The sequence below is a fragment of the Mesocricetus auratus genome, unplaced genomic scaffold (assembly GCF_017639785.1).
Source record: "Mesocricetus auratus isolate SY011 unplaced genomic scaffold, BCM_Maur_2.0 Super-Scaffold_100047, whole genome shotgun sequence".
NCBI lineage: Eukaryota > Metazoa > Chordata > Mammalia > Rodentia > Cricetidae > Mesocricetus > Mesocricetus auratus.
Window position 1 is genome coordinate 3,525,326 of NW_024429224.1, and position 25,336 is coordinate 3,550,661.

At 49.6% G+C, this 25,336-nt stretch overlaps 2 protein-coding genes across 3 annotated transcripts in view; both read right to left on the reverse strand.

Annotated features, from left to right (window-relative positions):
* Nucleotides 1-3,860, reverse strand: part of Nr5a1 (nuclear receptor subfamily 5 group A member 1) — a 19,621-nt gene extending 15,761 nt beyond the window's left edge. Inside the window, 3 exon segments of the mRNA XM_040735698.1 lie at nt 1-32; nt 145-261; nt 3,615-3,860. The exon segment at nt 1-32 is cut by the window's left edge and continues 110 nt beyond it. Coding sequence (XP_040591632.1) covers nt 1-32; nt 145-246 — 134 coding nt within the window. The 5' untranslated portion in view covers nt 247-261; nt 3,615-3,860.
* An 8,207-nt stretch (nt 3,861-12,067) lies between these two features.
* Nucleotides 12,068-25,336, reverse strand: part of Nr6a1 (nuclear receptor subfamily 6 group A member 1) — a 172,851-nt gene continuing 159,582 nt past the window's right edge. For both annotated transcript variants that reach the window (XM_040735591.1, XM_040735592.1), the window contains 3 exons: nt 20,889-21,010; nt 18,737-18,889; nt 12,068-16,986 (listed from right to left, as the gene is read on the reverse strand). In XM_040735591.1, the coding sequence (XP_040591525.1) occupies nt 16,898-16,986; nt 18,737-18,889; nt 20,889-21,010 (364 nt within the window). In that variant the 3' untranslated portion in view covers nt 12,068-16,897. The remainder of the gene's footprint in view (nt 16,987-18,736; nt 18,890-20,888; nt 21,011-25,336) is intronic.

A 25,336-nucleotide genomic window follows, 5' to 3' on the forward strand; every position in this document is an offset into this window, starting at 1 on the left:
TTGTTGTTCTGGACTGTGCGCTTGAAGAAGCCCTGTGTTGGAGGAAGGGAGAGAATGCCGGGTCCCGACCCTCGTTCGTTTCGTTCGCCGCTAGCACCCCTACCACCCGCAGCCTAGCTCTTCCCTGCTCCCGTTCACGCTCACCTTGCAACTCTCGCACGTGAGCAGCCCGTAGTGGTAGCCCGACACCTTGTCGCCACACACCGGACACAGCTCGTCCAGGTCCTCGTCATACGAATAGTCCATGCCCGCAGCGTCCGCCTGTGGAAGGAGGAGCGGATCAGCGCGGGCCGACGGCTGCTGGCCTGGGGCTGCGGTGGTCTGTGCTCCCGGGGCGGCCCACAGCACCCGCCGGGTGCGGGGTCTGCCCGCCTGGCCGCGTCCCAGCGCAGCAGCTCAACCACCCGCCGCTCTCCAGGGCCGCGCCGGATCCAGGACCCTCGGATTCGATGCGTTTCCATCCTGATTCGTTTGTCTGAGAACAAAACCCCGTTTCTGAGAAAATCAGATAGATTCCAAGAAATCAGGGAGAAGTGGGTCGCGCAGCTGGGGTGATCTGGGGGCCTTACAGAGACCTGAGGCAGAGACAAGTGTAGAGAGACCCCAGCCTGTGCTGCTCAACGGAGAGGGGATCCCGGGCGGGCGACGGAGAGAGGAAGGCCGAGCTAGAGACGTTGCGGAGAGATTCCTAGATGGTTGGCTGATAGGTCGGTAGGTAGACACGGAGAGATGATAGATTATGCAGATAGATGGTAGATTAATGATAGGTGGGATCGAGGATGGACAGATACGGATGGGTGATTGACAGGTGATATAAAGATGGTAGATCGTAAAAAGATGAGAGCAGTGCTGGATAACGAAAGAGAGAGGACCAGAGGTTCGGAGTGACAGGCCCAACGAGAAAACCCGTGAGACACAGAGTCCGAGACATAGGGAGGGACGCCGAACAACGAGAAACATCCTCGGGGACACGGAGGCCGCAAGAGCGACAGAGACAAGGAGGAAAACCTGGAGAGACGGAGGTGCCCAGCGACAGGAGAGAGACAGACTCTAGGCCGGCGGCGGTGCGGGCTGCGAGCTCCGAGGCGTGGCCCCGTGGAGGGACAGGGGCCGACCCTGGGAGGCAGAGAGCCCTGTCGCCCGGCCGCTGGGTCCGCAGACAAAGCCGCGCAGCGACGGCACACACCGGCGAGCCCGGGACGTCGGGCCGGGAGCAGGTGTGGAGGGCGCAACGGGGGCGCGGGCGCGGGGCGGAGACCTCGGGCGGAGACGGTGCGGGCTACAGAGGCTGCGGTGCAGGCTGCGGGAGACCTCAGGCGGAGAGTCGCGATCCCGAGAGCCGCGGCCAGGGACGCGAGAGCGGTACGACGACGGCGCCCACCCTGGCCACTCCCGCGAGCGGCGCCCCGCACCTTTGGGCCCTGCCGCTGCCCGCGATGAAGCCGCACCCGGGCGCAGCGCCTCCCGCCCGCGATGACGGCCACTTGGGCCGGGGGCGGGGAGAGCGTCCCGCTCTGCCCCCGCCTCCTCGCGCCCGCCGCTCGCGGGGCCGCTCGAAGCGCACCTGGGACCCGGGCCCCTCCGCCGCACTGCGCGCTGCGCGAACCCGCCGCGCGGGGCCGGGCCGGCCGCTCTATATGCGCGCGTGCGGTATCCGGGGGCGGAGGCGCGGGCCGCGTCCTCCCCACAGCCCCGCTTGGCCTTCACCCTCACCTCCCCGCTCTCCAGCCCCAGCTCGGGTCTCCGAAGCCCGCGAGCTCCAAGAGAATTGGGGACTCTGTGCACCCAGGAATTCGGTCAGGTGTGGTGTGCGCAGGGAAGCTTCGGGTCACCGCCTGCACAGGGAGAAGGCGGGCTCCCGCTTGGCAGTCCAGTTTAGGGTGGCCAGGACCAAGGGGGGAAACTCTGGAAGTTTTGCAGTGTGGAAGTGGCTAAGAACCAGCGTGGGGACGTTGGTAAGGCACGAGGCCAAGGTAGAAACTAAGCTTCCGAATTGACACGGCCACATTTGCCTATTCAGGCTGCAAGCACCCATGCCAGCCCTGTCTCTTAATCCGAAGTCGGGTGCTCCCAGAGGGTGGCTGAGGATGGACGAGCGGTGCGGTGGAGTGGCCAGCGAGAGTTCGAGGGGAACTCCATTTCCGCGAGTCTCCCTCAGGATGCTCGTCTGTAAATGGGAAGCGTGGTCATTCCACTCTGTGACATCCCAAGGTCTGGTAAGCAGTCGGAGCTCCAAGGGCGCAGAGACTGAAAAGCAGAGCCCGGGAACTGCACCCCTGCGCCCCTGTGAGCCTTCTTCTAGCTAAGGCGTAGGGGGAGGAGGAGTTCCTGGCAGAGCGAGATGGCAGAGCAGTCGCTCTGGGCTGGCAAGGTTCACCAGGCCACACCGCTTTTCAAGTTAAGTAACTGAGGCTGAGAGAGCTCAGCTCGATCCAGGCCGCTTGGCCACCAGGGGTGGAAGGCAGTACTTGGGGCTGGACATGAAAGCCAGAAAGAAGTACGGGGAAACACAGACTATGCTTTGGCAGAGACCCACCAGTCCAAACTCTGTGTGGATCCCACCCCGTGGCTCCGGCCTCTGAGGCTGCCGGACTACGGTGCAGCAAGCCAAAGTCGGATTCTGACCGACTTGGTTGTCCTATAGACCAGGGTTCTTGGGTGAAACTGAATGAATCTTGAAAGGAGAGAGAGCCAGAGGCTGTCAGGCCTTAGCCCCGTACCGGAGAACCCACAATCTGTGTTGTTGTGGGGGATAAGGGCTACATGGGCTTATGAACAAATTCCCTTCAGACAGGAACCCCCAGAAAGTGAAACTGGGCAGGGAATGGGGTTCGGTGGCAGACCACACCCAATGTGAGGCTCTGCATTCATTTCTAGCATCGAAAACACACAAACACAAACAAAACAAAAGCCCCCCAAAGCACCTAGGCACAGAGGCCAGTAGGCAGCGGAGGTCTGGGGGCTGGGCTCCTGAGTAGGCATCTCTAGGGTAGAGCCCACTAGGGGCTCCTTGGACAGTGTGGGCATTCCTCTGGGCTAAATCCCTGGCAGGATGGGGGATGGGCATCAAGCAGCCCTGCCTTTCTGCCCCTGTCTCAGCCCTTTCCCCTAGGGCTCCACTATTCCAGGTTGGAAGCCATGGCTCCACTGAGCGCCCCCCACCCCATATACTCTTAGTGACTCACAGTTTCATCCATCTGCCCAGAGAAGCAAAGGTGACACTGGACAGACAGACACATGGAGTCTCAGAGCCCTCCAGAGAAGCAACTCGGATACTTAGGCAGCAAGACTCCAAGACCAGAAGACAAGCCCAAGAGACCCTCAGGACAGTCACGGAACACCACACCCACAAGAAGACGCCTCCTAGATCCCACTGGCCACCCTCAGACCCCACGAGGTCTGTTGCCATAGGCCTCGCTCTTCCTAACACAGCGTAGGAAAGATGAGGGGTACTGTAAAGAGGAAATGGATCCGGAGAGACCCCTGGCCTTTTCCCTGTCCAGAGTGGTGGGCACCGGTCATCCTGCAGAAGAGGCAGTGGCCAGGGCAGGCCCGGGTGAGGTGCTGGGAAGGGAGGCTGGCCATTAGAGGCCTGGGCCCCGGCCCTCACTTACTGAGCGGAAGGAGAACTCTCAGGCGGATGAGGATGGACACTGGGCACCAAGGTCCTGGTGGGGAAGCCTCCAGGGCCCAGGTAGGGCAGTGGCTGGCAGACTCTCAGGAACTTCTTCACCCAGCAGCAGGCGGGTAGCGGCGGACAGCAGACTGGCCCTGTCCGATAGTCCTCTCCTCCTCCTCCCCGCCCCCCCGCATGGGTGGGGGGGCCACCAGAGGCCCAATTGGTCTCTACCCCCACGTGACTCTGCAGGCCTCTCTCTCCTCCTTTGTTGGTGTTTCTCTTCATTTAGGTCTATATCTTTTTTCACTCTCCTAAAAGAAAAAAAAATACCCCTATCTTTCTGGGGGCCCAGGGCGGGGGCAGAGGCCAAGGCACTGAGGAGGCCTTAGGCAGCTGGTTGTCCAGGCCGCTGTGGGAGCCTGAGGCAGGGACCCCACGTAGGCGGGTAGGCAGCCGCTTGTTAGCGACTGGGTGGGAGTGGGACCTGATTTACGGGCTGCTCCCTCACCAGGCTGCGAGTCTCTCCCCTTGAATGGCTTCCTCCCTGGGTCTTGGCCTGGACTGCATAGTCCAGCTTGTCCCGGATCTGAGTGTGGAGTCAGAATGGCTGGTGTGGAGGAATGGCCGTGGTGGATCCCGTTCGGTGGGGCTTGTGTGGATTTTGATTATGGCTTCTCTGAATGTCGCTACGTATTGAGAGTTGCAGATATGTTCCATTGATAGCTGGGGAAACTGAGGCTGTGCCAAGACCCCTGGGCTAGGGGTGTGGTCACAGGGACTGCAGGTTGAACCTGGAGTCTCGGGGAAGAGAATGAGGTTTTTGTTTTTGTTTTTGAATGTAGAAGGAGGCTAGGCTTCTCCTCTTTGCCTGGAATGGCCCTGTCCACTTTTTTCAAGTGCACACGGGTCTTGGATGGCCTGGTCCCATTGGTGCTGAGCCCTGCATGGTTGTCTGTCACACACCTCTCTGTGTGTCCTTCCTCATCTCCTATAGACTGTGTGAGCCAAGTGCTCTCCTAAGCACTAGGGGATGCCATGGTGAAGACCAGCGTGGCTGGCCCAAGAGGATTTACAACCATTTGTTCTGAGCAGTGGTTAGGGCACAGGGCCACCAAGTGGGGGGAGAGAATTCCCACTTCATTTGAAGAAACAGGCAGGTCACCCAAAACGTCTCATTTATGAAGCTCAGAATGACAGGGACTTTTCTAGATAACTGAGCCAATTAGATTTAAAACCTAAAGTGTCTTTTCCTCAAGTTACCATTTAGTTCTCTCTTGTTTTGCTTTGAGACGGCGTCTTATTATGCAGCTCAAGCTGGTCTCAGATGTCCCAGCACTCTCTTGTGAATGCTGGGGTCACACGTGTGTGTCACTGCACTCTGCCTCAGCAGTGACTTTCCTGCCCATCAGAACGTCTGAATCAGTGCATTTTAATTATGTCTATACATTATATACAACTTCCCTCAGACACTCATGACCTCAGTCATGCCTTTTTTTTTTTTTTTTGTACATACGAGACAGGGTTTCTCTGTATTATTTTGGAGGCTGTCGGTCCAGCCTGGTTTCGAACTCACAGAGATCTGCCTGCCTCTGCCTCCCGAGTGCTGGGATTAAAGGCATGCGCCACCACCGCCCGGCTCAGTCATGCCTTTTTAACCTAGAAAGTTACATTTTTCTTGTATAGAGCTAGAACTTATCAGACTCCTTTTGCTTTGTCTTTATTATTTCTCAATTCCCCATTTCATCTTATTATTCTTGTCTCATTTAAACATTTTTTATTTACTTAACTTTTGTTTGAGATAGGCTACCTCTCTGTAGTCCAGGCTATTCTCTTTCCTGCATCAGCCTTGAGTGCTGGAATTGCAGGTGTAAGTTGCCAAGCCTGACGCTGCTTTTCTGACTTTCCTGCAAAAATTCTCATTGTGAATCCATACTGCTTGTTCTCTGAGTTTAGTAAAGAAACAGGCTAGACAATATCATGTCATCAACATGTCACAATAAAATCCTGGTTCTTTGCACCCTGTTTGATGAGAAACTTCAAGAAGTAGGTTCTACATCTCCGTGTGTATGTGTGTGTGTGTGTGTGTGTGTGTGTGTGTGTGTAGAGAGAGAGAGAGAGAGAGAGAGAGAGAGAGAGAGAGAGAGAGATGCTGGGATTCAAACCCAGAGCTTCAGAAGTGCCAGGACTGCCCTGTTTTTTAAAAATAATTTTTATTTTTGTATATTTATTATTTTTGAGACAAGATCTTACTGTGTAGCCCTGGCTGGCTGGAACTCTCCAAGTAGACCAGAGTGGCCTAAAACACACAGAGGTCCACCTCCCTTGAATGCTGGGATTAAAGGCATGCACCACCGTGCTCAGGAGAGCCTGCCTTCTTAAACAGGGTAAATGGTGTCTTTCAGCACGTGGTGCCTTGAAAATCACCAGCCAGCTTAGCTGTGGTGTCCTGGCAAGTCCTTGAGATCTGAGAATTGCTGGCAAAGACTCTGGGTTCCATTCCAGTTCAGCCCGTCTGGTCGTGTGACCTGTTTACATCTCTCTTGGGCCTCATGTTCTCCTTTTATAATGGGTCTGAAACATGTAACTTACCTAGTGTCCACTCAGTCGGCCATGTGTGCCCGGTAAGTGTCAGCGACACACACGAGACCTGCTGAAGGCCAGGCTGCTCCGTCCTCAGAGGCCCTTCCCCTTGTTGGGTCTGACATTACAACATCACCGTCAATGCTGCTTGTCGCTTGCCCTTCCGTGTAGGGTGACTCACCTCAGCTAGGGGAACCCTCAGTGGAAGAAGGCGTGGTTTACCTCAGCACCATCGAATGCTTGTTCTTGCAGAAGGTCTCCGCATGCTTGTCACTGACACTTAAGCTGGGTTGGATATCATATTCCCACTTTCTCAGGGCTGTCCCCTACTCTGGACCATTGGCCCTAACTCACAGGGGTGCTCCACCACTACACAGAGCAGAAAGGAGCTGGGGTTGTGAGCATGGGAATGGCAGGCTAAGTCTCAAACCCTTCCTACCATCTTGGGAGTGGAGTAGAGAGTATCTTTAGCTCACCATCAGTGAGCAGTGTTCAAAGCTCAGTCAGGAGGCATCCCTCTAAAGTTACTCAAGCAAAGACAGCTTAGCAGCGGGAAAGCAGAAGTCTGAGGCATAGCCTACACTCCATTGGCTGTGCCCTGGGTAGCCTGTGTTCCTGTGTGAGCGCACCTTCAATGCTGCGGGTCCAGGCCAGGAGACCTATATTGCAAGGGAGCAGGGCCACAGCCGCGATTCAGAGCTGACTCTCCAATGCAAACAAAGCTCAGAGGCTCACTCCTGAGTAGGGACTTTCCCAAAGTGCCAGGCTTGTTTCCTGGAGGCAGAAGAAAGGACAAAAGAAGCAGAGACCCAGACACTGGAAGGGAGGAGGAGAATAGTTGTGACTGGGGAACAGTGGGGAGAAGCAGCTAGAAAAGAAGCTGGGGGTGTGGGGGCGTGTGATGATGAGAGACCTTCTGACGGTAAGGAAGGATCCTCAGGAGGGATGGAGAGAGACAGAGAGACAGAGAGAGAGAGGCAGAGACAGAGAGAGAGGCAGAGAGACAGAGACAGAGAGACAGAGAGACAGAGAGAGAGACAGAGAGAGAGAGGCAGAGACAGAGAAAGAGAGAAAGAGAGAGAGAGGCAGAGAGAGAGACATAGAGAGAGAGACAGAGAGAGAGGCAGAGAGAGAGACAGACAGATAGAGAGGGAGAGAGAGAGGCAGAGAGAGAGACAGACAGATAGAGAGGGAGAGAGGCAGAGAGAGAGAGAGAGACAGAGAGAGAGAGAAAGATGCAGAGAATGGTCTAAAGGCCAAGGGGCCCAGGGAGCTGGGGGCAGAAGAACTAAGTGGTGGAGACCCCATTCTGGGCAGTGTGGGGGGCGGGCCTGCTGGCAGAAGCAGAGGCTGTTTCCGTTGCACCCCTTATCAGCCTACTGCCAGATGTTCAGATCCGATGCCAATGTCAGAGAAGTCCATAGTGCTGGGTCAAGGCCATGGCCAGCAGGAGCCTCAGCTGCATCATGGGGAGTGGGGGCTGGGGGCCTTCTCTAGACCTGCTGGCTTTCCCTCCTCCCGTGGCTCACCAGGCTGGACCACCTGGTGAGGGTGGGAAAGACCAGGTGCTTCCAGGGGGCTACTTCTCAGACGGAAAGCCAGGGGCTTGTGGAGGTAGTGTCTGGAGACCGGCAGCATGTAGATGTGTACACTACTGCACACCCCACACACACTAGAGGTAGAATGTGGACACACACACACACACAAAGTGCAGAATCACATGGGGACAACTTGGGGTTCACTTCAGAACTGCCCACCTCAGTACCTCTCTGTGTCCCAACCTGCTGGCTCCATCTCCTGCTCTGCGTAATGCTTAGTGCCCACCCCTCCTTCCCATCCCCCAAACTTGAGCTAAGACTGTAGCCAGAGCTAAAGTGCCTCTTGGTAGCTGGCGCTGTCCCCAACATATGCACTCAGAGGCTGAATGCCCTCCAAGGATGACAGGGCCAAAGGGCCCTGGGACTTTCTAGAATGAAGCCTGGTGGAGCCCCCCGCATGGGCAGGTGCTGGTGCTGGGTGTCTGGTGGGCTGAACTCCCAGCCTTGGGCCTGGGCCTCTCTGCCATGCTCCTGGAGCGTGCAGCGCAGCTGCAGCCCCTTCCTGGGGCAGCTTATCTCAGAGCGCACACGCTTGGCCCTCAAGAGGTGACCCAGCCTTGCTCCCCGCATTCCTCTCCAGTTCTGCAGCCGGTAGGCCCCCCACAGCTCGGAGACTAAGCCTGTGCTTGGGGGGTAGCCAGAGCTGCCACTCAGCGTACCCCTGCTCTCTTGGACCTAGCCCTCGCAGTCATTGTTGGTATCTCTTGGCTTTCTCTGCCCGTCTCCGTCTTGATGAGTCTGTTTATTCCCACGTCTTTCTCCTGGATTGTCCCAATCGGTTTCTCTCTGCTTTCAGGGTTCTAGTATGCTTCTCTGCTTTTTCTCCAGGGTCTTTGAATGAGACCAAATTTGGGGACACCCCTGCTCTTCTGACTCAGTGATCACCCCAATGGGAAAGTTCATGAGAAGTCAGACTGTGGTGAAGGAACCAAAGGCCCGGGAAAGGGGAAGCCTGTCCGAAGCCATGGGGTGACTGGAGCAGGATACATTTAGGCCCTCTTTTGACCACCTAGGAAGTCATCCCCAGTAGCTACACGACCAGGATCCGGTGGGCTCCCCCATGTAGTAGAGAAGGCTGGGGTGGGGGAAGGGAAGGAAGCTGGGGCTGGAGGTCTTGGCCTGAGGACCTCCTTCCTGTTTGTAGGGAAGTGACTGCCTCAGAAAGCTGTTGGGGGAGAGGAGGGAGGCCATGGTGACTTCCGGGAAGCTAGCCAAGAGCCTGAGGCCACCCTCCCTGTGCCCACATGAGGCCCTGCAGTCCTGTCTTAAAATAGTGCAACTCCTCCATTGACGTTGGATCTAGCCTGGATCTCAAAGTGCTGCCGCAATAGTTTGTGCTGCTAATAGGGAGATGTGTGTGTGTGTGTGTGTGTGTGTGTGTGTGTGTGTGTGTGTGTTCCTACCCAGCTACCTGGTCCTAGCTAGACTGTGGCCTAAGGCTATCCTGGCCACAGGGAGAAAATCTAAAGCCTGGGATGCAAGTTTCAGCCAGCTCCTGTACTGAACAGCTTTGAGACCTCTGTCTGGTGCCTGCCTGGCTTTCAGCCAAAATGAGACGGTGATGTGGCCACCGCAGAGCCTTCCGGGCATAAAGTGGATGTTCAGAATTGGGCGGCTCCTGTTGACTGTGCCTCCTCACTGCACTCCGCCATAGCTACACGCTCTTAGGACTGGGTGCAGAGCAGGGAAGGCTTGTGGAGAGGGAGCTTGCAAGGAGGGCAAGGATGGGGCTGTGGTCTCCATGGTGAGACTTGTTGCCAAGGGAACAAAGTCTCCAGGAGCCCTGGGTCTGGCAGTTGGGCACTTTTGCCACAGGAGCTGGCAGGCTGATTGTCACTGCACCCAAATTCCTGATGGACAGCCAGGCCAAGGCCAGGTGGAGCAGAGAGGAGGCTCCGGGCTTTGCTGGGCCTCTGTTGCTGAGGTGGAGGGGGCTGCAACTTCAGCAAACAGCCTCCTTGTATGGATGGACTTCAGTAAGCCACTGTCATTCCTAACCTCCTGAGCCACAGGTACCATCCTCTGCAGATGGACAGGGCAAAGTGGGGACCACAGAGGCATCTTTCTGGGTCAGTGCTAAATACCAATGTGTAGGGGATGAGTTGAGACCCCTTGATGATGCTCATCCTGTCTCATCTCACAGTTGCCAAGGAAGTAAACCTTGGAAAGGACTCCTTGCAGCCAGACCACTCGAATCCCACCACCATCCCCTGCCATCATTTCTGGATGTTTCTGGCTTCACTGATGGAACCTGAAGCATCCAGCTCCTACTGCTGGTTACACAGAAACATGCTTATCTCCAGCTTGGTGAGTCCAGTGGACACACTTCCAATAGGCACTCGGCACTCATTTCTACTCACTCGTGAAAGTTCCCTAGTTAGGTCACCTATACAAACTACCCTCTCTGGGCTTCTTCAGCTATCTTAATTGTAACTTGGGATTACTGGGCTGCTCTGGGGAGTAAGTGACCTCATGGATGTCACTACAGTCTATGTCTGTGTATCACACTGTGGTATACCTGTCCACTCTTCCTTCTTCCTAGACTGTCACCTCCTACACGGGAAGCTCATAGCTTATCACTACTTAAGAAGCCACTTAGGTATTGGGAGAGCACTGTCCTACACTTTATCCCATGGAATGTTGACCCAACAGAACTTTCATGGAAAAATAAGTAAATGATGGACTGGTATTTCTGGTACAACCTGGTTGGGCTAAAAGGTAAGACTTCCTGCAGCCTTGGCTATGCAAAGGGAGCTTGGGAATATGGGAGGAAAATAAAGAGTGGCTTTTCTTCAGTTTCTGGCCACAGACTGGTTTTTTTCTTTCTTTCCTTTTTTTTTTTTTTTACAGAGCCTTCATGAGTGGCTATGTTCACAAAAATCATATAGACTGTTTGTGGTACCCCAGGGCCTTGGGGATATCACTGCTTTTTAGCCCGATTAGGCTTGTATATACAGTTTACAGGATTAATCTTTCATTGGTTTGTTTTTGAACAGAGAAAGGTTCAACCAAAGGCTGTTCGTTCCTAAGCTGTTACAAACCCCATTTGTGCTCAAAACTGCTGAAGGAGCAGGGAGGAAGCTGTTGTAACTTTGGTATCAGATAGACCTGGATTCCAAAGCTAACTCTGCTGCTTGTTCGTGTGTCATCTCAGGCAAAACTTCCCCGAGCCCGTTTGCTTCAGAGAAAGAGGGACGACGGGGTGTGGTGCGGGTTATAGGGTGCAGCTGTCACTAGGCAGCCGGTGCACTCCCTTCTCCTTGTGCCCGTTTCTATGGGCTCCCTCTTGAAGACAGCCTATTACCTCCTCCTTCCGTGGCTCCTTTGTTTCAAATCACCTCTTTCAAGCCTCAAGGGCTCTCTGGTACCTTGTGCTGGGCACGGAGCATAGAAGGCAGCTGGGTGCCCCTGTTTCACGCACAACAATTTAATAGACCGAGGAGACTTCTCTAGCCTTTATCTTGTCATCGAGGAGCCTCCCTCTGTCTTTACAGCATCACCCAGCCTGAGTGTGTGAGAAGGATCACAAGATGGCTGGGCTTTGGGGCTGGTAGATCTGGGCTCTAGACACTGTGTTGCCTCTGGCCATGTCCCTTGACCTCCTCGTCACTATTTGCTCACATCCTACATAAGTTATAAAAAAGAAGTCACCGAGTAGGCCAGGCAGGTCGGCATCATCCAGCACACTGTCTCTGATACAGCTCACACTCAGCAGATGACTTCTCTCCCACTCCCAACTCCGTTCAGCGGTGCTCCAGGGCCCAAGGCGCCCCCAGACTCAACCTCTTGTTAAATTCTCTTGTTTTATGGGATCTTGGAGCATGCTGCAGTGGTGCATAGCTCTCGCTTTGATGACCTTCAGAACCAATCTCATCAGGGAAGGACCCCCCCCCCGCCTTTTTAAAAAGTTTCTTACTACCTGTCCCCATCCCAAGTCCCAGCACTCCTCACAGTACTTTAAAGGTCTATGCATCTCCCACCAGGCTATCCCCTAATTGTGCAAGTCTTTTTACCATTCTCAGCCTCAGTTTTTTCATCTACAGAATGAAAAGGCAATAGCCCTTGAAGCTCCCTGTGGTCTAGATTTATGGAAAAGCAACACAGAGCCCAGCAGACAACAGCCACTGAGACACTAGGGCAGAGCTTTTCTGCCAGGCTCTCTGCAACAGAATACATGGTGCTGGCTATAAGCAGGAGTCCACGCCTCAGGACACTCGGCCATCCCTGCCATCCCTCCCCCAAGCCCCAGATAAGCTTCACAGACAGATGGTATGTGCAGAGGATTCACATTTATTGGTTCAAATACAGTACCTAATGCTCGCTAAACATGCATTTCACACTAATTGGTCACATTTCCACAGGTAGTTAATTCACAGAACAGGGTCCACCCCTTGCCCGCAGGCAAGTGTGGGAGGTAGCAGAGGGCCTGAGCAGCCTGCAGAGCCCGCCAACTATCACTTGGTCATGCAGGGTTGATGGAGCCAGGCTGGCAGGCAGCCCTTGGCCGGCCCTTTGGGAACAAGGGCTCAGAGACATCCTATTCATTCGATTCCTATGTAGGGCCGTGGGAGGACTGGCAGGTAGCCTAAGGTAGGCCCATGATGCACTTGCCATCAAAGCCCCTGAAATCCAAGCTATGGAGCGTAAGAAGGCCTCTTCCAGGGTGGCTTGTCCCTAGCTGGGCAGGTGGAGAGAACTCTCTAGACACTGCCCAGACAGTACAATACAGCCACAAGCCCCTATCACAGGCAACACAGACAATAACACCAACAGTCCAGGGTTTCGTTCCCGACAGAAACATGTAAACACACGGGAGCTATTCTTTTCCCACAGACTCCTCAGAGGGGAATCCATCAGGATGTCAATTAAGAGGTAGTTTTTTTTTTTTAAATCATGGAAATTTGAGTTAAAAACATTATCACCTATTATATTTCAGCTAAGAAAAAGGTCACCAAAGAGCAAGAGAGCCCTTTGGCTGGCAGGGCTGGCTTCAGCGTGTGGAAGACTAACTAGCCTCCACCAGTAGCACATTTTTCTTGGGTTTGGAGCAGGACCTGGCCTTTCCCACCACTTCCATTTAAGCCTACAACTGCTAGCCAAGCAAGCTGGGGTATTTTAGGACTTCCAGCCAAGAAGAGGGCTTGTCCTGGGCAGAAGGGCCAGACCTCCTGTGAGCACCACTGAGGCTCATGGGTAGGATGGTCACAAGTCTTGAGGAAGCCCAGACCTAGCCAAAGAGGCAGCTTGCTTCTAGCTCAGTAGACAGGCTGCTCCCTCTGAGGAAGTAGTCAGGGTTTGGCTCTCAAGTCCAGGAAAGATGTCACTTGTGGTAGCCAAGAGCAGGCTTTCTGGGGACCCTGTAATTAAATACACATCCCTGAGCTGTGGCCCCAGAAGTGCCTGCTTCAACGCTGACCAGTTTCTAGCACCTGGTGGGATGATTGCCATTTTTCATCCTAAGACACAGATAAAACACTACTTCATGGACACTGGGCATGAGGAAAAGGGAGGAGGACCAACGGCAGAGGGGCATGCGGGTATTCCCATGGACCAAGGTGGGGGAGCCAGTTAGTGGGTTTTCTTTCTAAAATTTTAAAAAGCAATAAGGAAAAAAAAATCAAAAGTTTAATATAAGGGCTTGTCTGAACAGCTGAATTTCTTAAAAACTGCCATTAAAGAAAGCAGTAAGGAAAGACCACAAAGAACAGTGTTACAGAGACAGAGCTGCAGAGTGTCTGCTCAGCTGTCTGCTCTACGGGAGGCCAGGGCCCTTTACTTTGGCTAGCCTTGGCCACAACTTAAGGCTGCCTGCGACGGGCAGGGCTAGACAGCTGTTTCAGACTGTGTGGAGTGGCAACTTTGAGAGATGCCTCTATGTTCTCCTACCCCTCCTAGTTCTACCATCAGCCCATCAGGATGGGGCGGTTCATTCCTGCCCACTTCAGCTGTAGGTTGGCCTTGGGGACAAGTGTCCTGAGCCAGGTGGAGTGCTTTGAGATGAGTTGTAGGGAATTTCTCCAAGCTAAGGGTGAGACCACTAAACCTTGCAAAGAACACCAAAGGTCTACAAAGGGAGCCAGAAAACATGAATTACAAATCTCCAAGACTCCAAACTTTTGTCTTGGCTCAAGCAAACACACAAGAAAAGGAAGGGGAAGCCTATATGTTTTTGGCATAATGCAAGGAGATGGATTCGCCTTTTCCACATGGCTTTTGAGCTGTATTTTTTATGGTGGAAAAAAAAAAAACCCTCACTCAAAGTGAGTACTTTTAGTAGCCAGGATCAGAGAGGACAAAAGAGAGGAATGAGAGATAACATGCACAAATTTTTCCTTCTTCCACTAGCAAAAAGGCTGCCTGTTAACCAAACATTATGGGAAAAAAGGCAAAAAACAAGCACACCAAACCTCCCCCTCCAACCTTTCTCTGTGTCCTTCAAACCAAAATCACAAATACATCTAGTGGCTGACCTAATGTCTCCACACTGCCAGCTACACTCCTACCTTCTCCTCATAATACCTGAGTTTGCAATGCAGTACATTCACTTTACCCTGTTTAAAAGAAGCCCATGTCAGAAAAAGACTGGGTACAGAAGACATTAAAGGCGGCCCACAGGTCAGGCTCCAGCTCAGAACACACAGCCACTTGGCTCAGAGATTCTGCAGGGCTCTTGGCAATGAATGGGCTCTTTGTTCTGTGGAATCTGCTGCAAACATTTGTAAAAATGGATTTGTACAATGGCAACTTGCAGAACCTTTCCCCCACTCTACAGATTAACAACTTGCTCTGTTTAATACTACATTATTGGAGAGACATGTTTTTGCCTCATCAGAGCTTTGACAGTCAACACATCAGGTAAAATGTTAATTTGAAAGCAATTTCAAAAACTAACAATTTGACAAATGGAGGTCTAAGCAAAAAAGCTACTGCACACAGGCATTTCTAAGAGGTTGTCTCTGACTTCCAGCTTGAGGAAAGTAGCCGAGACTCTGACCTGGAGCCAAAGAATGTGGTTTGGTTCATTAAATACAAAAATTCATGCAATCAAGGAAAATATTGTGAACTTAGAAACGAACAGACACTTGAACACATACAAATCTTCCCACAACATGTTTGGAAATTTCCTGAGAAACACATCTCTTTTTTTTTTCTTTCTTTCTTTCTCAGAGAGGCTGGGGAACAGACTGAGAAGTAATGCTCTGAACTTTGGACATCAAGGGACATTAGGTGTCACTTTGGTGGTACCTATAGCATTTTACTAGAGAAAAGCTCTAGCGAAGACTACCTAGGATGCACAGGATGTGGTAGCCTCCTGGGTAAGTGAACTAGGCTTCATTGGGGGTACACAGTTCCTGACCAAACAGGCTCAAGGGGATTCTGTGGGTGTGGCATGTCAGCCAAGGGATGCAGCCAGTGACGCATCCATCTGGGGCAATGGCAGTAGTTAGGCATGGTGTGGGCAAAGGAAGTAAAAGCAGCTAAAACAACTCTAAGACAAAGTTGGCGCAGTGCTGGCAAAGCCTGGGGGGCAAGCGCTCTCCCTGGAGTCAGGTGGGGCGGGCAGTGAAGCACATGGATCCAGGCTGCCTGTCTGCAGAGGCAGTAGGAAGTCCTCGGACACGGGAGGTAGTCCAAAGCCTCTCCCCTTCCAGGCACTCTGGCTCCATCCCTCTAGGCCTTGGTAGACCAGATCACTGATGACAGTTGAAGGAAGAGCTGGGCTTCTCTGGATCTTGACTTTCTGTTTAAGAACCCTACCAAACTGATCTCATTTTGGAAATAGGAGAGCTTACAACAAATTTTAGGAGCCAAGTTTCTGGTTCTTTCTACTGTTTAAAAATTTCAGTGTTAGCCAGGTGGTAGCGGCGGCGGCGGTGGCGGGACACACCTATAATACTAGTACTCGGGGGCAGAAGCAGGCAGATCTCTGAGTTTGAGACCAACTTAATCTACAGAGTGAGTGAGTTCCAGGACAGCCAGGGAAACTCTGTCTCAAAAAACAAAAACAAAAACAAAACAAAACAAAACAAACAAAAAAAAAACAAACCAAACCACCACCACCAAAAAAAAAAAAGAAGTTTTGGATTTGGTTCTGAGGATAACTTGGGGTGAAACAGGGGCTTCTAAAGGAGTCTATTCTGTCAGCAGCCTGGCCTTTGTCCCTCTATTCTTTGAGTGAAACAAGTGAAAGGAAAATAAATCAGAAACGGTATCAGAATTCAAAACAGGGTGTTTTCCTGTCACATTTCTAGAGGACAAGGAGTCAAATTCACAGGAGAGAGGGATGGAGTCTGAAGCAGGAAGCCTTGGAAGATCTGGATCAGGGAACTAGGCAGCCCTGAGCCCCCAGGAAGCTGGGAAGCAAGTCCCACACACTGATTTACTGTCAGGACTCTGCTAGGATGAAAACTTGACAGCGGCATTCAACAAACAACAGTGTGTGGGGTGTGGGGTGCAGCAGAAGTGAGGAGCACACATCTCTGCCCTTTGGGTTTGTGGGATGAGGTGATGGTTAGTCTTCTCAAACATGGAAGATTAAAATGAAAATTGCCTCACCTGTCCCACCTGCCTTCAGTGCATCTCCCTACACCATATTGATCATTTGGCATACTCTTTTACTTAGCAAGTCTGAGGCGATAAAAAGGCAGTGTGTTTTCCATCAGACAAGTGTACTCTGCTGAGAAATTGTGGAAAAGGTGGGATGGTCATATCCCCGTTTCCATTGAGGTAGTTGTCTTTGTCAATATTATGGAAATAGTCGTGTAGTCCATCCCACCCTCTCCCTCAAAATACAAAAGAACTATCTCTAAACAATGACAACACAGCAACATTAAACATCTTCACATTCTGTAAACTGCAAGGAAATGCATCTGCTGCATTCACACAAAAGCATGTGCATCATGTTGAAGGCCATACATTCAACTCTGTCGTGAAATAAATATATAGAAAAATGAGGTTAAAAACAGACAAACACACAAATTCTTCTCGTGATGGAGGTAGCTGCCCCACAGTCTCCATCTTGGTCTCTCTGGCTCTCTCCTCTGGAGCTTGTCCTGCCCACCCAAGGCACTGCCGGCACCCGAGGCAGTGCAGGGACAGGTCACTCCTTCACTACGCTTGTCTTGCAGGAATGCAGCACCACCTTAAAGAGGAGGGGCAGCTGCTCCAGCGGCACATTCACCATCTTTCCTAGGTAAAGGGAAGAAAGGACATTAGCAGCAGCTACTAGGTAAGGAAAGCCCGTCTTGTCTCTTGCCAGGCTGCTGGATCTCCTTGGTGTAGAATAAGTGCAAGACAAGTATCAAGAGTACCACAAAGGTCACAGGGGTTAGATGATGTCAAGGTGTCTAGGCACACTCTTCCATCTGCTACATACTGACTGTGTACAGCCAGCTCAAAGCACTGTCTCATTTGGACTCACAATGTTTTTGTGATTGCGTTTTACCCCATTTTACAGCTGAGCACCTGAAATGGAGAGGAGTTTTACTGAGCTCTTTGTAGCTAAAATACTATAGGAAACTTGCTTCCTACAAACTCATTAGCATTCTATAAAACTCTGCTCTTCAAAACAGAATAACTAATTAACGAAAGTACTAGGCAAGTAAGGAGAAGAGTTGCAGGGGCAAATACAATTGAAATGTCTGGAGATAAAAAGAGTTGGACAGGTTTTTGGTTTTTTTTTTTCCTCTGATGACTACTCAGAGCATTAAGCACACAAATAGTGTAAGCAAAACATCTAAGGCTGCTGTAGTTCTCCCTGACAGTACCTTAGAGTTACCTGGAGGGCACTGAAAAATACTGATACCTGGGCTTCTCCCCATACCAATGAAGTTGGAATGTCTGGAGATGCAAAAAAGAATAAAAAAAAAAATCTTTCCAGGTGACTGGAAACACTGCCAGGTTTAGCTTTTGTTAGATTGCTCTGTGGCTCAAGAATAGAGAATAAAAAATCTGTCAGACTGACATGTTTGTTGTGGGATATTTGCATACTGTGTGAAGATATAATGTTGTGATTGGTTTAATAAAGAGCTGAATGGCCAATAGGTAGGCAGGAAGTATAGGTGGGACTTCGGGGCAGAGAGAGGAAGTAGGGGGAGGTAATCAAGGTGCAGGGGAGATGCCAACAAGACATGGAAGGAATCGGATACACAAAATGAAAGAAAGGGCCATTATTTAGGGCCAGTGGGAGAAAATCCCATTACTTGTTTTCCTTCAAAAATTGTATTACTGAATTTTACAGAAAAAAATCCCAGTCTAACATCATCACCCTAGTGGGTGTTGGACACTGAAAACAGGGATCCTAACTATTCTGAAGTAAAATGACAACAAAGGTTATGTACTGAAGTAGACCTACTAACTGTCAGGAGCTTAGCAGGGGGCTCAAGACACAAACAAAATTCCTTTGCAAACATAGAAGCTTAAAGGTACCACTTTACATGGCCCTGGAGAGAGTATGTGTAATTCTAGGAAACAAAGTTTTTAAAAAGTAATATATAATTTGCATATAAAATTCATGATCTTAAGCCGGCGTTGGTGGCACAAGCCTTTAATCCCAGCACTAGGGAGGCAGAGGCAGGCGGATCTCTGTGAGTTCGAGGCCAGCCTGGTCTACAAGAGCTAGTTCCAGGACAGTCTCCAAAACAATACAGAGAAACCCTGTCTTGAAAAGCAAAAACAAAAACAAAAAACAAAAAGAAATTCATTATCTTAAAGCATACAGCTCAGGACATGAAGCGGAGACACTGAGCTTGCTTTCCTCATCCTCAGTATCTCTTTTCTAAAAGGAAACACAACTTTCTTATTCGAGGGTTAGAGTAGCAACTCCTTCTGCAACTGGTGATGGGCCTGGAATGAACGTCCTTTGAACCATGCTCATCTCAACCCTTTCACAAGCTGGAAGAAGCAAGGAAGGGTTGGAAGCCTGGACCCAGAATATTACCTGCAATGTATCGGATCTCTGGCAAGCACATCATAAGATCAGGAAAGCGGTTTGGCTGATGTGTGTATTTATATTCAGTGAAATCCTGACAAATGTACCAATACCGCTTATTCAGCTGTTCCAGCTGTGAGGCACTGGCCAGACCCCTGATATCTGTGAAAACAAAACAAAACAAAACAAAACAAAAATCACACAGGGAACGGGCTGGTAAACACCAGTTTTTGTTTCTTAATTGAGAAAAAAATTTTTTTTGGTTTTTACGAGACAGGGTTTCTCTGTATTGTTTTGGAGGCTGTCAGTCCAGCCTGGCCTCGAACTCACAGAGATCCGCCTGCCTCTGCCTCCCGAGTGCTGGGATTAAAGGCATGCGCCACCACCGCCCGGCTTTCAATTGAGAAATTATTAAACATGGTCATAACAGAGATCTCTTCTCCTTCTGATGTGGATAAGGTAAACAAAAAATAGAAAAGAAGAAATGCAGGCAAATGACAGTCCTTTGCCTGAGCCCTAAGTGCTAAGCTGGGTATCTTAACTCCATACCAAGTTTTAACACGGGTGTGGAGGCACAGAACAGGCACCAGTAAGTGCGGAACAACACTGCATAGTGTCTTTGAAGTGGAGGCTATCAGAGACAATGGTGACATCTACAAAGTCAGAAACCTGACATGTACCATCTCCAGTTTCTCTGTGTTCTTGCTATTCTATCTTGATTGTATGACTCTATCTAAAATACAGGAGATGAGGGGCTGGAGAAATGACTTAGAGGTTCAGAGAACTCACTGATCTTACAGAGGTTGTGAGTTCAATTCCCAGCAACCACACAGTGGCTCACAACCATCTGTAATGAGATCCAGTGCTTTCTCCTAGTCTGCAGGCACATAGAACATTGTAAACATAATAAATAAATCTTAAGGGCTGGAGAGATGTTTCAGCCATTAAAGGCTAGGCTCACAACTAAAAATATAAATAAATATTTTAAAAAAATCTATAAAAAAAAGTACAGGAGTCCCAGCACTCAGCAGGCAGAGGCAGGAGGATCTCTGTGAGTTCGAGGTCAGTCTGGTCTACAGAGCAAGTTCCAGGACAGTCTCCAAAACAATACAGAGAAACCCTGTCTTGGAGAAAACAAAAACAAAAACAAAAACTACAGGAGATGAATATTGTATGTACATCATACCCAGTTATTGAGGTCCAGCACATCTCTCTTCTCCTCTAAGAAGTTGCTACTCACCTTCCCCACGTGCAGTACAATTCATGTATTGAGTGCTATTGGAGTGCACACTCTTTAGGGACCTGGGCACTGGTGTTTTTTCCCTCCTCCCCTACAACTCTGCGTCTTTCATACAGGGCTTGGCTAGAGAAAGCATGTAGGTCACCTGATAAATGCATGATGTTACAGGGACAGGAGTAGGTTACCCAGCACTGGAGGGTGGAGTGGGGAGTAGTGGCAAAAAGGAAAGCCTGGTCAGGAGTCTCTGGACTGGAAAGCTGAGCACAGTGAGACAGCACTTTCAAAATCACTCAGGCCTACTCTTGAAAATGGGACATTGCAATGCTACTTTTGATAAAAACAAAACAAAAAACAATTTTCCGTCACAGACCAATATCAGCAACTACCAATTGCCCTCTTATTGGTGACATGCCTATAAACCAACTGGACTCTTCAAATGGAAGAGGAGACACGTGCACCACCACTCTTGTCTGGAGCATCAGAGTCACTGCTGGCCTGTCAACCAAGGCCTTATCTCCAACAGTTTCATCAGTCACACTGCTCTTCTTTAGTTGCTGGTAAACGTGGTACATATTTTAAATGACGCATGTTCTGTCCTTGGTGTCTCTGTTTAAATGCATTAAAACTGACTAAACAAAGCGAATCCTCTTCCTTCCTCTGTGAGTTATAGAGATTGTGGCATTTAGATTTCAAGAGAAAAATCCAAAGCACTCCTTACACTGTAGAGGAGCAGGGTGATGACTCCCCCTAGTCATCCCTCCTCCTGTGTAGGCCTTCCAAGACTAATGGTCACATGGTGTAACAGATTCTGTGACAGTCCTGGATATGGGAGGGATTGTGTGTGACACAGAAGGGCAAATGCTTACTGACAGAAAGAAACACATAAGACAAACTACTGCCCTCAGCTCGCCCCCTACTTACCTTGATTCAGGAAGTTAATTGCTTTCATGCATGCATACTCCTCATTGCTGACTTTTAGCTGATGGAACTTATGATATAGGTAGATAAGTCGTTCAATCACCTCCATTCCTTCATCACTAAATCTGGAGAACAGAGACAGGCTTTTACCTGGGGTACCAACAGCAACAAAGGCCAGGAAGGGCAGACAGAGACTATCTATGGCGGGAAAGAAATTCCACTTTGGTGAAATGGAACCCACAAGGAAATCCATGCTCTGTTTGGTAGCCAGTGTAGATTATGCAAGTTGCTGTTTCCAGAGTCAGGCAGAGTCAAGTAAAACCAGGTTCAAATCCAACTGCACCACACACAGCTGTGAAAATCTAGGAAGGTTATTTGATCCCTGTAAGCTCTGAGATCCCCTTCTGCAAAATGTTTGCCTGCTTATGCTAAGAGTGAAAGGATATCTGGGATAGAAACCAAGAAAAATGTGACAATAGTAAGATACAGCTTTTAAAAGAAAAAAAAGCCATAGCTTTTGTGGAGATGCAGCCTGCAGTATCAATGACAGCTGCCACTATGAGACCTTAGCCACAGTGTGGAAAACACTTCCAGTTATATTTCTTTAGGTTCACTGCTTCTAGTAAATAAAATAATTTTGCTCGCATCCCTGGCTTCAGTTCAAAGGGGAAGAAAACACTTGCTTAGTCTTTATATCACAAGAGCCTTTGTGCTGTTCATTCTCAACCCCATGGGCTAGGTAACAATCACTATCAACAGAAGATGAGAAACTAAATCCAACATGGAGAGAGGACTGCTCCACCAACACAGAGCTGGATGTGGTGGGATGAGAACCCAGAGCCTGGACTAGCCTCCTGAAGCTTTTTCAGAGTCTAAGGTAGTCTGCTATGCAGAGCAGACAGGCTTCTTGAACTATTTATATGTTAACTTGTTTTCACCTGATGAATTCTTACATGATCCCAGGTATATAGGTAATAAAATAGGCATACAAATCTAACACTAATAACAAACCAGTGAAATCATCTTATTTGTACTCATTTTGTGTGTTGGTGTATGTGGCATGTGTGTGCATGTGTGTCCATAAGAAAGCAGAGGCTGACCCACGGTGTCTTTCACTATTGTTCCCCACCTTATCTTTGGGGATAACCATCTCTAATTGAATTTGAACCTCACTAAGCTGGCTAGACGGGCTTGCCAGCAAGCTCTGGAGATCTGCCTGTCTCTGTTCCCTTCAGCGCTGCAGTTATAGACATTCCCAGTGCTAAGTTACTTGTCCAGTCCCAGTAAATTTACTTTAAGACAACTCTTCAGCATGTAACTTTACTATTTACTAAAAATAAAATCATGCTTGTTATTTTTACATGAAGGGCTAAATTACATCCAAGTATTTGACACTGCAGGACACACAGCACAGTTTTTCAGAGTTAATTTTTTTTTGAGACAGTCTCACCATACATATCATAACTGGCCTAGAACTCACTACATAAAACATGCTGATCTCAAGCTCAAAGATCTGATCATCTCTGCCTCCTGAGAGCAGGATTAAATGAATGTTCTTTCACATCTGGCTTAATTGATATTGTGATCATGGTTTAATATGAAATGGCAGAAGTAGATTTAAATTCATTTCAGAAATTGTTGAAAATTCTATCCTAATCCCAAGACAAATTCATTTAACAATTTTTCAAAATTAAATTCAAGGCAGAAACCCAAACAACTTTTTTTCTTTTGAAACAGGGTCTCATGTTGACCAAGCTCACTTTGAGATAGCCTTCAACTTGCGATTCTTTTGAATCTATCTCCCTAATGCTGAAGTTTCAAGACGTGTACCACAACACCTGGCTAAAATAAAATGACAGAATCTGAAAATATGTAATTTGACACTTGAAATGAGGAATGATGACAGGATGGCACCCAAAGTCTTTGTTTCCCATAAGTAAGCCATCATGTGTATAGAGGAGCAAAAACTGCAGTGACACTGGGCCTGGGCTAAGGCAGCTCAGGCATGTGTGTGCGGCATTGCACGAGCAATGCCAACTAGCGCTCAGAGCGCAGTGCAGAGAAGCGCTCGTCACCACGGCCAAGGAGACACTGGCCGCATGGTGGTTTGATTGTGAACTAAAGTTCACTTGTTGGAGGTTGAGAACTCTTTTAGGACTGCCGCTTGTTCTGCGCCTTCATACACAACTCAACATGAATTTGCCTATTAGTCAGTCTGGGAAAGCATTAATAAAGTCATTAAAGTCATTGGGCTAGAACAACGAGGAACTTGAATTAGCCGTTACAGTTCACAGCAAACTGACGCGCTCCTTGCTGTGCTGTTGAGTTTGTCTTAGGTTTACTAACCATTCTACCCATGTTGAGTGCTGGACACTTTTAGTATTGTATATATATAGCCTTATCCCCCCAATTAAAAAAAAAGTATATTAACCAAAATCTCCTTTGTTGGTATGTGTGTCACTGACTGCTCCTGACACAAAGGGCTCTTTGGTATTCTGACTTTCCTGACAACTCGTTAGGAAATAACTGTATTAAGATGAGGAAGCAGAAAAAGGTGACTCTCTCAAAGTTACATAGTAATAAAGAGGCGGGGCTTTTAAATCCCCACCACAGGGGCTTTCCCAGGACTGTACTACCTACCCCAATCCTGTCAAGTTCTTAAGTGCTACCTGGGAACGGCTGCTGCCACATGCTATCCTGTGAGCCTTAAGGAGCTTTGGATTCCCACAGCAGCTCATCCTAGGGCCTGGTCCAGGAGCTGGGTACTTGTGTGCCGCTTGCATGATGAGTCTTGCAGGTTAAGACCACTCCTCATGCCAGGCAGTGGTGGCGAACACCTTTAATCCCAGCACTCGGGAGGCAGAGGCAGGCGGATCTCTGTGAGTTCGAGGCCTGGCTGGACTGACAGCCTCCAAAACAATACAGAGAAACCCTGTCTCGTAAAAACCAAAAAAAAAAAAAAAGACCACTCCTCACAAGGACTTGCTGGCTACTTAAGCTGCTGAGAGAGAAAAGGGCTCCGATTCCCTGTGGTGTCTGCATGGAGGAGTAGGGTGGGGATAAGCTGCGGGGACATAACGAAGAGGGCAGGGAGGATGGTGAGTACATCTGTCTGGTGGTCAAGCACAAACGACGCTCTGTCCCTTAATCAGCAACTCCTTGCCCCAGAGCTCACTGTGGCACAGCAGGACCTGCAGGTGTGTGGCTATCATCCAGACCCTGAGCTGGCAGCGCCAAATCTGTTCCTGGCTGTCTTGACCTGGGGACACAAAGGAACTCTCAAGTGCTTGGGCCTGAACATATGTCCTAGCTCTGCCCTTTTTCTTGGGGAAAGCACACCCCGTCTCCAAGTATCTTATAAGAAGCAGCCATCACAGTCCCTTGGCAGTGGTCCCCACTCAGTCTCCACAGCTTGGCTGCAAAGCTTTCCTCTACACCCGCATCCCACCCTTTGACAAACAAAGCTGCTCTCTGTTCTACAGGTCTGCTTTCTCCTCCAGCCGTTCCTCCTCCACATCTGCCCACTCCACAGTTCTGATGCCCCTGTATTCCCTGTCTACAAATTATCAGCATTCAAAGCCATAAAGTTGGACAAACATACCCATTCTTCTCTTAGGTTCCTATCGCACAAGCACGCTAGGACAAGGAAAACATTCCTGCCAGGATCCCCTAAACCATTGGACCATTCAGTCAGTAATTGAAGCTGACACTCTATAAGTTATATGCTAGCAAGGGGCAGAGAGGAACAGCTCTCTCCCATTCATCTAAATGTACCTTCAGCAGCAGCCATCAAGTACACTCTTTATGGAACTGTCACCATCGCATCCACATCTAAGTCAGATTACAGCTCCAGCACACATTCTAGAAAGTCACTCCTTTCTAAGAATCTGGGACTAGGGTAATGGTAGAGAGCTCTGGCTTTGGAGCACAACAGATCTGCATAGGAATCTTAGCTCCATCTTTTCCTATCTTTGTAGGCCTGCATTTTCATCTTGCTGAAACTCAAGGTCCTTATATCTGAGTCTCATAGGATGGCAGCAAGGACTCAACAGTAATTTAAGTAAAACAATGATAAAACTTGGTGCAACACATCCTGTTGACAACTATACATTCACAGTAATAGGGAGCAAGAAGACTGTTTCCTGAGCCTGAGAACTAGTCAAGTGCCCATTAAAGTTCACCTAACTCAAAGCATCTTCTCCAGGGAGTCAAGAGCTGGGAGCAGGCCCCGACTGGTGCTACAATCTGCTTTAAATCACGTTTGTCCACCTCTGTGTCTGATAACAGTCTGACGAGGAGTAGGCACCATAAACTTGATTCAGTATTGAGAAGAGAAAAGGAGCTGGTCGTGCATCATCCAGGAAGCCTTTTTCTGACAGCAGGCACTCACACTCAGAAGCTGTGAAGAAGCAGAGGCTGCCTGGGGGAGTGGGAGTATACAGCAAAGTAAG